At 38.3% G+C, this 14,432-nt stretch overlaps 1 protein-coding gene and 1 pseudogene across 1 annotated transcript in view; one reads left to right on the top strand and one right to left on the bottom strand.

Annotated features, from left to right (window-relative positions):
- HERC2 (HECT and RLD domain containing E3 ubiquitin protein ligase 2) overlaps nucleotides 1-14,432 on the top strand; it is a 234,930-nt gene that overhangs the window by 171,356 nt on the left and 49,142 nt on the right. Inside the window, exons 64-68 of the mRNA XM_024117104.3 lie at nucleotides 926-1,070; nucleotides 1,728-1,953; nucleotides 9,255-9,426; nucleotides 10,269-10,458; nucleotides 11,219-11,359. Coding sequence (XP_023972872.1) covers nucleotides 926-1,070; nucleotides 1,728-1,953; nucleotides 9,255-9,426; nucleotides 10,269-10,458; nucleotides 11,219-11,359 — 874 coding nt within the window. The remainder of the gene's footprint in view (nucleotides 1-925; nucleotides 1,071-1,727; nucleotides 1,954-9,254; nucleotides 9,427-10,268; nucleotides 10,459-11,218; nucleotides 11,360-14,432) is intronic.
- LOC102994367 (NADH dehydrogenase [ubiquinone] 1 alpha subcomplex subunit 5-like) lies at nucleotides 5,646-5,995 on the bottom strand (annotated as a pseudogene).

Here is a 14,432-nt window from a genome sequence, read left to right as displayed (position 1 = left end):
TTATTCTTTTTGTTGCAGTGGTAAATGGGAGTGTTTTCTTAATTTCACTTTCAGATTTTTCATCATTAGTGTATAGGAATGCAAGAGATTTCTGTGCATTAATTTTGTATCCTGCTGCTTTACCAAATTCATTGATTAGCTCTAGTAGTTTTCTGGTAGCATCTTTAGGTTTCTCTATGTGTAGTATCATGTCATCTGCAAACAGTGACAGCTTTCCCTCTTCTTTTCCTATTTGGATACCTTTTATTTCTTTTTCTTCTCTGATTGCTGTGGCTAAAACTTCCAAAAGTATGTTGAATAATAGTGGTGAGAATGGGCAACCTTGTCTTGTTCCTGATCTTAGTGGAAATGGTTTCATTTTTGTCTTTCTTGTTTAGGTGAGGTTATGTAGAGTTTTTCTTCTGCTGCTTTGCCATGCAAGAAGCCTAGTGATCAAATGGGTGGAAAACAGATTTCTGATTTCTTTGATCACTGAAAAAGTTCATGTGTGTTTCTAGTGAAAGATTATTTTACTAAATCAGAAAGGAATGGAATATCCAGCTGACCACGGCCAGGCAATGTGATGGCCTAAGCTTCAGTATCATGACCCAAAGGCACCTGAGGAAGAATTATAGCAGAGAGGTCTTTTAAGAGCCATTTGAGGTTGTGTGTCATGTTTTCAATCTCTTTAGATGAAACCTACATCAGTAACTTAAATGTAAAACACACATGAAGGATCTTGCTAGCAGAATTAATGAATTAATTTGAATTAATGGTATACTATTTTAGAACAATATGATAATAACAGTAATTTCAAAGACCTTGGGCACTGTGTATGATGTTTTCATTGAGCTGGCTCTAGCGCTGTGACAGTGAGTGTTTTCCTGTGGGGCATTGCCAGCGCCATAATCATGTATTAAAATGCTCGCTCTTGACCTCCTTGCAGGGGGAAGGGGGACTACTTCAGGCTGGGCCATGGCTCTGATGTGCATGTGCGGAAACCGCAGGTGGTGGAAGGGCTGAGAGGGAAGAAAATTGTGCATGTGGCCGTCGGGGCCCTGCACTGCCTGGCAGTCACTGACGCGGGGCAGGTAAGCGAGCCTGTGACAGGTCCTTATGTCTGTAGTGTAACGTGATGAAACGACATGAGTCCTGGTACTGGGGCACCAGGAGGGTGGGCTTTGTCCATTGTGTTCCTGTGTATATCTGCCTAACTGTGAGCATGGGTGAGTGTACCCGGGAAAGAGCTGCTGACTGACGCAGGCTGTAAAGCCATGGGGTTTCCCACTCTAATGCCTGATGGGGAGATATATGTACTTCATTTCAGAAATAAAGTTATCCTTGACAAGTGTTACTTGTACTTCCACCATGAGAGGCCATCCCATGACAGGCTCATAGATGATATACTTTGATATTCACTTATGACAACAAATCAGCACACTGTACTTTAATCAAAATGAATTAAAAATGAATTATACTTTCTAATTCTGTAAAGCCAAGAAGTAAATTCCTTGAAAAGTGAGCATATTTTTTTGACCGTTTTTCTTTGCAAAATAAAGGAAAATATAAGTTACTCTATTTAGTTGAAGAGGAGAACTTCCCTGCCTCCTATAAAAGAACAAAATAGATGAATTCATTGGGTTGATATTAAGTAAATACTCGTCTGTAGTCATTGGCAAGAATTTTGAAGTAAATTTAGAGCAAATGTTCTGAAATGTTGAAAAATTCCATTTTTTCCCCCTTAACAGGTATACGCTTGGGGTGACAATGACCACGGCCAACAGGGCAATGGCACGACCACGGTTAATAGAAAGCCCACACTTGTGCAAGGCTTAGAAGGCCAGAAGATCACGCGAGTGGCTTGCGGGTCTTCGCACAGTGTGGCATGGACAACCGTCGATGTGGCAACACCCTCTGTCCACGAGCCTGTCCTCTTCCAGACCGCAAGAGACCCTTTAGGTGCTTCCTATTTAGGTAACACAGATTTGTGTTTTATTTGAGATCCCTCTGTATGCCACAGCAACGCCGTCGATAGAATGTGTGGTGTCGCTACCAGATTAGGGGATGTAGCACTGGGCTTACTGCATTCTGAACCACAGCCACAGAATCATCGTGGTGTGCTGTACTGTGATTTATGCTGAAAGGAAAACTTGAAGGGAGTGCAAGGCTGATTCCTGTACTGTGGTCAGGTCAGGTCTGGCAGTGCTGTGCACATGTGCAAACAGGGGAGACTTTATAATAACCACCTGACATGTATAGGCACTTGGTATTTTCAATAGCTCTGTTTAGGTGTGATCACCATACAATAAGCCACACACCTTTAAAGTGTAGTTTTCATCAGCTTTGATCTGTGCATGCCTGGGAAAGCATCATCACAGGTGAGGTATTGGACGAGCCCCTGTGCCACCCTGGAGTTCCCATGTGCCCTTCGTAGACCCACCCTGCCTCCCGACCACTGACTTGCTTTCTGTCACTATAGATCAGTTTGCCCTTCAGAGTTTTACATAAATGAAGTCATACAGCATGTACTTTTTTCTTAATCTCACTTTTTTCACTCACCATAATTATTTTGAGATTCATCCACATTGCATGTATCAGTATTTCATTCTTTTTTATTGTTGAGTAGCATTTTATTTATGGGTATAGTGCAGTTGGTTTTTTCATTTGCCTGTTGATGGACTTTTGGGTTGTTTCCAAATTTTGGCTATACAGATAAAATTGCTGTGAACCTTTGTGTACAGGTCTTTATATGGACATACGCTTGCATTTCTCTAGGGTAATACCTAGGAGAGGAATTCTTGGTAGATGTAGGTTTATCTTCTTTAAGAACTGCAAACTGTTTTGCAAAGTATTTGTTCTAAAGCTCTAGCTCCTCCATATTTGTGTCTGTACTTGGTGTGGTCAGTCTTTAATTTTAGCCATTCTTGTATATGTGTAGTGGTATCTCATTGTGGTTTTGCTCTGCATTTCCCTAATGACTAATGATGTTGAGCGTCTTGCTTATTTACCACCCAAATATGTTTTAAGTGTCTATTCAAATCTTTTGCCTATATTTAAACCTAGGTTGTTTGTTTTTTTATTGAGTTTTGAACACTTTTTATGTATTCTGGGTACAAGTCTTTAATCAGATATATGATTTGCACATATTTTCTCCCAACTTGTCTTTTGTATAACTTGTCTCTTCATTCTCTTAGGTGAATTTTAAAGAGCAAAAAATTTCTAATTTTGATGAGTCCAGTTTATCCATTTTTATCATTTATTTGAGTGTTGTATTTAAACAGCCTTTGCCTGACTCAAGATCATAAAGATTCTTTTCCTGTGTGTTCTTACAAAAGTTCTGTAGTTTTAGGTATTTAGGTGTATGCTTGATCTTGAGTTAAATTTCATATATGGTGTGAGGTATGGATTGAAATAAATAAATAAATTTATTTATTTATTTATATTTGGTACATGGATATCCAATTGTTTCAATTGCATTTGTCAAAAAGAAATATCCTTTCTTGATTGAAAGAATTTGCATTTGTGTCAAAAATCAGTTGTTTATGTATGTGTGAATCTATTTCTGTATTCTCAGTTCTGTTTGGTTGATTTATTTTTGTATTTTGATGCAAATACCACATTGTCTTGATTACTGTTGCTTTAGAAAAGAATGAATTCAAGTTTTGGTAATCCTTTAGCTTTATTCTTTTTCAAATATGTTTTGGGTATTCTAGACCCTTTGCATTTCCATATAACTTTTAGTTTTTTAATTTTTATTTTTTTAATTTTTATTTATTTACTTTTGGCTGAATTGGGTCTTTGTTGCTGCACTTGGGCTTTCTCTAGCTGCAGCGAGGGGAGGGCTACTCTTCGTTGCAGTGCATGGGCCTCTCATTGCGGTGGCCCCTCCCGCTGCGGAGCATGGGCTCCAGGCACGCAGGCTTCAGTAGTTGTGGCACATGGGCTCAGTAGTTGTGGTTCGTGGGCTCTAGAGCACAGGCTCAGTAGCTGCGGCGCATGGGCTTAGTTGCTCCACGGCATGTGAGATCCTCCCGGACCAGAGCTCGAACCTGTGTCCCCTTCATTGGCAGGTGGATTCTTAACCACTGCGCCACCAGGGAAGCCCCTCCATATAACTTTTAGAATCAGCTTGTCAATTTTTATAAAATAGCCTACTTGGGAATTTGATTGCACTGACTATAGATCAATTTGGGACTTGCTTCACAGTATTGAATCTTCCAACCCTTGAATGTAGTATTTCTCTCCATTTGTTTAGATCTTTAATATTTCTCAGCAATATTCTGTAGTTTCAGTGTACAGGTCTTGTATATCTTCTGTCATATTTATCCCTAAATTGTTCATCCTGTTGTTAATGGTGTTTTAATAATTTCTTTTGTTCCTTGCTATTATCTAGAAATATTCAAGTTGATCCTTGCTAGTGTGTAGAAATACAGTTGATCTTTTTAAGGACATTTGGATTATTTCAGTTTGGGGTTATTACAAGTAAAACCTGCTATGAATATTCATATTAAGGTTTTTGAGTCAGTCTTCCATACCTTGAATAAACCCCACCTGGTTTTGCTACTTTTCATTTCTTTGATTTTCTGTTGTTTATCGGTTTTCAGTTTTACTGGTTTCTGTTCTCATCTTTATGCTTGCTTTATGTTTATTTTCTATTCTTTTTCTACTTTCTTGAGGTGAGAGCTTAGATCATTGATTTGAGACTTTTCCTCTTGCCTACTGTAAACTTTTAGTACTATAAATTTGCCTCTCAGCACTGCTTTAGCTACATCTCTCAAATTTTGATATGTTGTATTTTAATTTTCATTCAGTTATATATATGTATTTTAAGGACATATGAAAAGTAATTTTTTGTTTAACCTTAAACTTGCCAAATTGCTTCATTCTTTGAACAGCATTTATCTTCTCTTTGATACCCAGGCTGCACTCATATTGGAAATTAGTGAAAACCACTTAGTGATTCCACTTTGAAGTTATAACCATACAGCTAGATGTTTTGAATATAAGCCTACCTATATGTTGGATAAACTTTAGGAACTCTTAGTGTCTCTTCTTTTACAGAAATTCTCTCTCTATCCTGATGTACTTTGGTTGACCTAGAAAACTAAAGGCAAAGGGCCAGAAAGCTAACTTCCTTAAATGAGACAAAAGGAAAATGTTTTCAACTACCACAATAAATAAAAATCTTTCAAATACCGAATCAGTTTTCTCAAGTATACAACAAGTTCTAATTTGATGTTTTTTTCTTACTACTTCACTTCAAACAGTGACCTATAAATTTGTTTAAATAATAATTAAGTACCTTTTCTGTTTTTTCAGAATGAAAAAAATTAAATGATGTGTTGAAGATACTACTAAAAATACTTCACCTTTCAAATATGGTCCCTGTGTTGAAAATCTATAGGAATTTTTCCAATTAACTTTCAAATCTTCCCACAACCTCTTTGTTTTTTTAAAAAATATCATCTTGGAAATAATTTGAATGAATGCTCTGCAAATCAAGAATTGATTCACAAGTCCCTATTACCATAATCATCAATTTTAACAAGTCTCAATATGTTTGTATCTGTTTTCTTGCTTATAAGATGAATATGGAAACATTTTTAATATAGCAAAATATTTAATTATATCAGTTTCCCATGAAAACACAAGTCATTTAATCATGTTTATATTAGCCATTTCCCTTGGTTGGCAGGAGGCTCTTCCACTGAAGACTCCCATGGTTTGCATTCCACCATTTTTCTCACCAGACTTAGTTCGTTTTCAGCCTAAAGGATCACCTCTTCTATATGGCCACCCTGAAGTTGCTCTTCTAATTTTTTAACATCTGGTTCCACTTTAACCATATGCAGCTTCTCATTTGTAATCTGTTCTATATACCTTTTATATGGTACAGTTTTAAGGATTTGTCCAAGAACATCAGGAATCTTTGTATACAATATTTTTAGCCTCTTGTGTGGACTCTTACATACCCACAGTCCCACAAGGCCGTGGTCTTCTTCAGCAAGCCTGCCATGACAGCCCAGTTGTATATATTTTAAAAATTTCTTTTCAGCTTTGTTTTTGACCTGTGGATTATTCTTTTTGTACCTTGTTGTATTCAAGTTGCCAAAAAAAAGGTTAAGAACTGTTACCTCTTTGTTTATGATGGATATTGGTCTATAATTTTCTATTAGTATCTGTCCGGCCTCATAGAATGAAGTGGTAAGTGTTCCCTTCTTTTCAGTTTTCCTTTATGTTTTGTGTAGAATTGGTATTCTTTCAGTAGAATTCACCAGTGAAGCCATCAGGGCCTAGAGTTCTTTGCGCAGTCTCTTTATGTTTTTTAACCACAAATTTAATTCCTTTAATAGATTCAGGGTTATCTGTTTCTTTTTTTCTAGTAAGATTTGTGTCTTTGATGGAAGTTGAACTTATTGGCATAAAGTTGGTCTCAATATTTGCTTATTTTTCATTTAACATTTGTAGACTCTGTAGTGATGTCATTACTCATTCCTTATATTGGTAATTGTATCTTCTCTTTCCTAGAGGTTTATCAGTTTTATTAAGTTTTTTCAAAGAACAAGCTTATGGTTTCCTTGATTTTTCTTCATTGTTTTTCTGTTCTCCATTTCACTGATCTCTGCTCTATCTTTATTAATTCTTTTTTTCTAAGAAGCTTAGGATCTTCCTACTTTTCTAATGTGGACATTAATTTTTCTCTCCTTGATTAATTGACTCTGCTATCATTATGACAGATTACCCTCTTTATCCCTTTGCTTTGAAATTCTTGCTTTAAAGTCAAATTTGTCTGATATGAATATAGTGACTCTAGCTTTCTTTCGACCAATGCTATATAGTATTTAAACTATGGTACTCCATATACCATGGAAAACTATGGTATATCTTTTCCATTCTTTTACTTTTAACCTACTAAAAGACACTTCCTTGTACGAAACATATAGTTGGATTTAGCATTTTAATTTTTTCTCTGACAGTCTCTAATTGGGGTGTTCATTTCACTTGCAGTTAATATGATTATTAATGTTTCTGTTTTCAGTCAATATCCTGCTATTTGGTTTCCATTAGTCCTAGCTGTTCATTGTTCTTTTTCTTCTCTTTTTTTTGCCTTTCTTTGAATTAATTGTTCTTTATGATTTTATTTTCTCTCCTTTGTTTTCTTTGAGCTCTAATTTATTATGTTATTTTAGTGATTGCTTTAGGATATATATTATACACCTTTAATTTATCATAGTCTACCTTCAGGTGATTCTACACTTTCATGTATAGTATACGAATTATACAACAGTATATCTCTATTTCTTCCCTCCTAGCCTTTGTGCTGTTGTTGTTATACATTTCTTTGTATGTTGTAAATGTGACAGTTTTAAAAATTAATTTTCTTTAAACATTAGGTTATCTATTTAAATGAATTAAAAAGAAAAGAATATCTCTATATTTACTCATGTAATTACCATTTCTGGTGTTCTTCATTCCTTTGTGGAGATCCATATTTCCATCTGGCACCATTTTCCTTCTGCTTGAGGGACTTACTTTTTTATGTCTTGTAGCTCAGGTCTGGGGTTCCTCCTTTCAGCTCTTTATGTCTGAGCTAGTTATTATTTTGCTTCATGTTTGCAGTATATTCTAGCTGGTATAAAATTTTAGGTTGACATTGTTTTCATTGAGAATTTCCTGTCATTCTTATCTTTGTTATTCTGTACATAACATGTCTTTTATCTCAGACTACTTTTAGGATTTTCTCTTTATTTCCATGGTTTTTATCTTCATGGTTCATGTGCTTGTGGGTCATTGTGCTTCTTGGATCTTCAGGTTTCTAATTTTCAACAAATTTGGAAAATTTTCAGTTGCTATTCTTCACAAAAAATTTATTTCTGTACCTTTCTTCCTCCTCTTTGGGAGGTTTAGTTCTATGTATATTAGGTTTCTTGAAGTTGTTCCACAGATAAATGACATTGTTCATTTTTTAACTTCCTTTTCTGTGTTTCATTTTGGATAGCTTCTATTGCTATGTCTCCAAATTCACTTGTCTTTTCTTCATTTCCTAATATGCTGTTAATGTTACCAAACTGTTTAAATCTCAGACATCCTAGCTACCTCTCTCGATATTTGATTTGGGCATTTTTATATCTTTCATGTCTCTGGTTCTCTTTTGAACATATGGAATAGAGATATAATAAGTGTTTTAACCTGTCTGCTGATTGTAATATTTGTGTTAGTTCTGGATTGTTTAGCTCAATTGATTTTTCTTCTTATTTCTGAATTGAGTGGTATTTTCCTGCCTTTCTGCCCACCGGGTAACTTTTAGTTGGATGCCATACATTGTGAATTTTAACCTGAACGTTGCTGGGGAATTTTTTGTGTGTATAAATCTTCTTGAGCTTAGATACAGTTACTCTCAAACAGTTTGATCCTTTTGGGTCTTAGTTTTGGATTTGTTAAGTGCATTCAGACCTGATATTAGTCTGGGGCTGATTATTCCCCCACTGAGTATTCTACTCAGTGTCTTGTGAATTATGAGGTCTTCCCATTTGGCTGATGGGAGCAGGCACTAGCTGGGCCCTCCATTTTCTCCCAGCCTCTGTGCTGGGTCTCCAGTCCTTTCATGCAGTTCTTTCTTTGGCTTTGGGAAGTGACCTTTTATGTAGGCACCCATCAGCTTCTGCTGCATCCTTAGCTGGGTGAGTGAGAGCACCTGCACATCTCCAGGGCACTCTCTGGGCAACTTTCTCTTCTTGTCCTGTCCTGTGAACTTTGGCCACATTGGACTCCCTGGCTCTGAGCTCTACCTCCTCTGCTCACAGAGACCACTGAGCTCCACCTGGTTCTCTCCCTCTGCGGAGGCCTGGGAACTCTCAGGGCAGTGAGCTGGAACATGTGTCCACTAAGACTGTGTATGGTGAACATCTTGTCTTCTCACCGTTGTTTTGGATTATTTTTTGTTTTACATTTCAATGATAAGTAAATACAGATAGTTATTGTAGTATTTTCACAGCTTACATATGTGTAGCGTAAATCGTTGTAAGTGTATTTTGCAAAAGTATTTACAGCTGTTTGCAGTTACAGTGAACCTTTGCTGAAAATAGCTTCTTTAGATAAGTATAGATCATTTTTTTTAAACTCTGAAAGACCATTAATGAAACTAATATTTAATCTGTGAAATAGCAAAATGCAGATTGCAGTGTGTCTTGGAAGTAAACTGAAAGGTCAGATTATAGAAATAGAGCAAACTGTGATCTTAAAAATTGAACCCAAATTTTATTTTCCTTTTTCAGGTGTGCCTTCTGATGCTGACTCTTCTGCTGCCAGTAATAAAATCAGTGGTGCAAATAATTCTAAACCAAATCGCCCCTCTCTTGCCAAGATTCTCCTGTCATTAGATGGAAATCTGGCCAAACAGCAGGCCTTATCTCATATACTTACAGCACTGCAAATCATGTATGCCAGGTAGGCTCGTTTGCTAACTTTTGAAATCCCACAACTATGTAAGCTTTGGGTTTTTGTAGTTTTTTGATGGAAAATGTTGTGTGTATTGTCTTTACTGTGAGTTCTGGGTCATACACCCTTTGATGGTGAATGATGGTATCTGTGCTTTCTTTAATGGAGGTTGAAATATGAATTAGAAAATCAAGTTAAAGAACATTTTCATTATTCTTTATGGCCAATAAACTTTAAACATATTTTGGGTGATGAGAGGAAGAATCAGTTGTTACTAATATACAGTAATGTTTAAGACACTTGTCATCTCCTTCACTTTTGATAAGGCAGTTTTGGTAGTGCTATCTTTTCTACCGTTTTGCTGCTGTTTTCTCACAACCTGAATACGTGCCCCATCCATCAGTGTATCATGGTTATGGATCTGATGAATAGAAATTAATACTTACACAGGAACATTAGTTTAGACCAAAGGCTGACTTAGTCGTTGAGAGGACATTTAGTCCTTGCTGTCTTGTGTGAGGCACCCTTGGTATTTGGCCTTCAGTAAACACAAAATTACCCTCAGGCTTGAACAAACCAAGAAGATTTCTCAGGGAAATACAGAGGCTGATTTTTATGTTGGCAGTTTTTCACCTGTCATCACTGTGGTAATTCAATAAATAAGATCAGGAGTAAATATTTTAGCTTTTAGCCGATGGATAGTAATAACATTCAGTATTTTTCTAAAACTCCTTTTATACTTATCTTATAAAAATGAGGGGTCCTTCAATAAGCGCTTGTCCTGCCCCCTGACTTCCTTCCTGCAGAGGTGAATGGCAGCTCACTGCAGGTCTGGCTTTCTCTCCTGACAGAGACGCCGTGGTCGGGGCCCTGATGCCGGCTGGCATGGTTGCCCCGGTGGAGTGTCCCTCGTTCTCTTCCTCAGCACCCCCTTCTGACGTGTCTGCCATGGCCAGTCCCATGAATGGAGAGGAGTGTGTGCTGGCTGTTGATATTGAAGACAGACTGAGTCCAAATCCATGGCAAGAAAAGAGAGGAGAGGTAAAAATAAATGGTAAAGCAATAAAGCAATATTTGATCAGAAAGGAAAAGGTAGCTAATTTGTATCTATAAGTATAAGTCATTCTTTCACTTAATTCAGAGTGTTTTTGTGCCTACTGCTATGATTTTTGGCTTGAATTAGAAAATATTCTATTTGCAAAAGGAGCCTTGGAACTTCCCTGGTGGTCCAGTGGCTAAGACTCCATGCTCCCAATGCAGGGGGGGCCCAGGTTCAATCCCTGGTCAGGGAACTAGATCCCACACGCATGCTGCAACTAAGAGCTTGCATGCCACAACCCGCCTGCCGCAACTAAAAAGACCCTGCATGCGGTGACGAAGATCCCGTGTGCTGCAACTAAGTCCCGGTGCAGCCAAATAAATAAATAGTAAAAAAAAAAAAAAAAAAGTTGCTACATGCAAGTGCACAGTTGTTTATCTGAAGTTCTGAAACCTGAAAGTTCTGAAAGCTAAAGATTTTTGTAACTTATTTCAGGGAAAAATCCAACTTGAAGAGATGGGAGCTCATTTTAGTTGTTTTCATGTGACCCGTTGTGACTATTAATAGGTTCTCCCGGGAATATGAATATGGTTGATTTTGCAGGGCTGTCCCAGACCCCACTGGAGGTGGTAGCTGGTGGTGTAAGTGCCTTGTTACCTCTATAAAATCTGGTATATTCCAGATGGCCCAAGGGGAAGGCTTTTGGAGTTGGATGGGAAGTGTGCCATGTTGCCAAGTTTCTCCTTTTCTTCTTCATTTTAGATCGTCTCTTCTGAGGATGCTGTGACCCCCTCCGCAGTGACCCCATCTGCTTCCTCAGCTTCTTCTCGGCCATTTATCCCGGTAACAGATGACCCAGGAGCTGCCAGCATCATTGCAGAAACCATGACCAAAACCAAAGAGGTCAGGGGCTTTCTTCTTTAACATTTTATTTTGAAATAATCTTAAATGTACACACAAGTTGCAGAAGTAGTTCATAGAAATAGAACATGGTATATGCCTGTGTACTATGTGGTATACTCCTAGGTACTATCTACCTAGGTTCTCCAGTTGTTAAAGTTTCTAAACCATTGGCGGGAGTGCTGTAGGGCACAATCCCCAACTCTCCTTAATGTTTCAGTGCATATTTCCTGAGTATCAGGACATTACCATTGATCCAGGATTACCTTCTGTCCATAGACCTATTCAGATTTTGCTCATTGTCCCAGTAGTATCCTTTGTAGGTCTAGGACCCAGCCCAGGGTTGAGTGTTGTTTCTTTGGTCTTCAATATGGAACAATCCTTCAGTTCCTGTTTTTGTCAGAAGCACCACAGGAACGATGCAGGGTTGTTTTCAGTGCATCCCATTGGGATGTGTGCATTGTTAATTTGCTGCATTACAGGTGATGTTAATTCTTACTATTTTGTTAAAAGTATCTGCCAGATTTCTCTATGGGAAGTTAATAAAAGTGTGTTAATAAATATTCATGGGGAGATACTTTGAGACTGTGTTACTACCTTATCCCTTGTCATATTTTCACCTACCAGTTTTTAGTATCTTGATGATTCTAGCTGGATCCATTATTACTGTGGTAGTTGTCATGTGGTGATTTTTCAAATTTCATCATTCCTTTTGGAATATCACTGTTGCTGTTCTTCTGTAAGGGAGAACTTTCCTTTTTCATCTCATCTGTCTGTCTGTCTATTGGTACAGATTCATGGGATCCTGTTTTACTCAAATAATGACATACATCATTTGACACCCAAATTGCCCCAGACTTGGCCATTGGGAGCCCTTTCCAGCTGGTTTGTCCTTCTGATGTGTCCCCATAATTCTTTGAGCACTTCCTTACTTTCTAGCACAATAAAGTGTTCCAAACTTATCTTTCACCTACCCTGCCCTTGTCCTGGAATCAGCCATTTCTCCAAGGAGCGCTGGTTCCTTTTAGTGGATCAGAGAATTTAGAAACAAGATCTGGGAGCTTGGAAAGCTGATTGCTACTGGGCGTCCTTGGTTTAGGCCCTCTCAGCAAACAGACACACACACCCACAAGCATTTATTTCTTTTTTGGCATCTTATCTATATAATGAAAACCATGAGTGGTTCAAACCAATACTTGAGTTTTCAGTCCAACACCACAGGGTTTATTCTTTCTTTCTATATTTTAGGTATATAATCCTTTTATATGTTGTTGGATTGCTTTGCTATTTTGCACCTATATCTTCTCCTGATTTGGGTTAAAGCATAATACTGGTCTCCTGGAATGAGTTGGGCTGTGTTCCTTCCTCTTCTGTTTTTTAGAAGAGTTTGTGAAGGTTTGGTGTTAATTCTTTAAATATTTGGTAGAATTTTCTCTGTTCTAACATGTTCTAATTATTCTTTTATTTCCTTGTTTCCTGGCACAAAACAAAATTCTAGGTTCAACAAGATGTTTTATATTCCAGCACAGAAATCAGATGTTTCTCAAAGAGGTCTTGGTTCTTTTTAGTGGAGAATGGTACTTAGAAGCCAAGATCTGGGCCTTCATGCGCTCACTGCTGTTGGGGGGGCTGCTGTTCACAACCGCTCTTCCTGGGCAGAGCTAGGAAATAAGCGTATGTGCGTGTGTGTGTGTGTGTGTGTGTGCGTGCAGGTGCGTGTCCATGCAATAAGTTATACACATTAATATTTATTTTGTTACATATCTATATATAGTGAAACCGCAGGAATACAATCAGTTCTAATAACTGCACAGGATTCATTCTACTTTTCTCCCTTTCGGTATTGAAAACTCTCCTCTCTGAAAGTGAGAAACCTGGCTCCTGTTAGTGACCGTTTAATAACTTCCCCTTAGGTAGCTACCCTCCCATTTTCGCTGTCGTTCCTCTCCCACATGGACACCCTCTGTCACCTGCACAGCTTCTGGCACTCAGAACCAGCCTGCCCTCGGCAGGGATAACCTCTCACTCTGCTTGACCTGTGACCTCCCCCACCCCTGCACCCAGTGCCTCTGGCCCAGAGCAGGGACATCTTCCCCTTGGCTCTAACACGCGGCGCCCCGACGTGGATGCCCTCCCGAGCCCACCAGGTGCCCCCGTGCCAGGCCATCGCACCTGTTCCCACCATCTTCCCTACTGGCTCACCCTGGGAACAGACACATGTTGTTGTCAGTTACATCTGGAACTCTGGATTTATATTATGCTCTTACTGCTGATGAAAATATGTCCTATGGAAAATCGTCATAACCATCTGTGGTGATGAGGAAATTACTACTTATAAATTAGGTGTCTGGACTCAACTTCTGATATTTGGCAGTCTCCTAGAGTGAGGGTTTAATGCAGAAATTAATCTGAATTATGCAAAATTTTTGCTTTTAGCTAGAAGAGGGATGGTATAATTTCTTTCTTACCAATTTATTTATGAGACATAGGCATTATCCAGAGTATAGCCCTTAATTCCTATCATTTTAGTTTTGGTTTGATTCATAAATAATGGCAAAGTAATTTTCATGTTAGTTTTGGGCTTATTCAGGATAGGCAGCTAGTGATTTTATTTTTTTAGCACTTCCTTTGGACTTGTCCTCTATTTTTTTTTAAACACCCCCACCAAAAAAATGTTTGATCCTGCTTCAGATAAGACCAAAGATGTTATATATGATTAATATATTCCACTGGATGCTTTCGCTGGTCTTCAGTGAGTGAGATTCTGGAATGTCATCGTTTCCAATGAATTTCACTTACTGATTCCCTGAGTCTTCATTCGGAGGTAGGAGCAGAGTCTGTTTCTTTAAAGGGAGAAACTGTGCTCCTGCCCGGGAGAGCTGTGGCTTCCAGGGCCAACTTGAGCATTGATGGACTTTGCGCATTGGATATGTCACATTCCTCTTAAGGTTCCTAAGTGGGGCTTGTGCTTCCCCTGGCTAATTTCTGTTTCTGAAAAGCATTGGCACTGGTTTCACTGAAATCCAGAAAGCGAGAGAGAAGAGAAGAGGCACTTGTGGCACTTTGGTCTTCCCCT

Source organism: Physeter macrocephalus, chromosome 2 (genome assembly GCF_002837175.3).
Source record: "Physeter macrocephalus isolate SW-GA chromosome 2, ASM283717v5, whole genome shotgun sequence".
Taxonomy (NCBI): domain Eukaryota; kingdom Metazoa; phylum Chordata; class Mammalia; order Artiodactyla; family Physeteridae; genus Physeter; species Physeter macrocephalus.
This window is presented reverse-complemented; position numbering and strand designations above follow the sequence as displayed.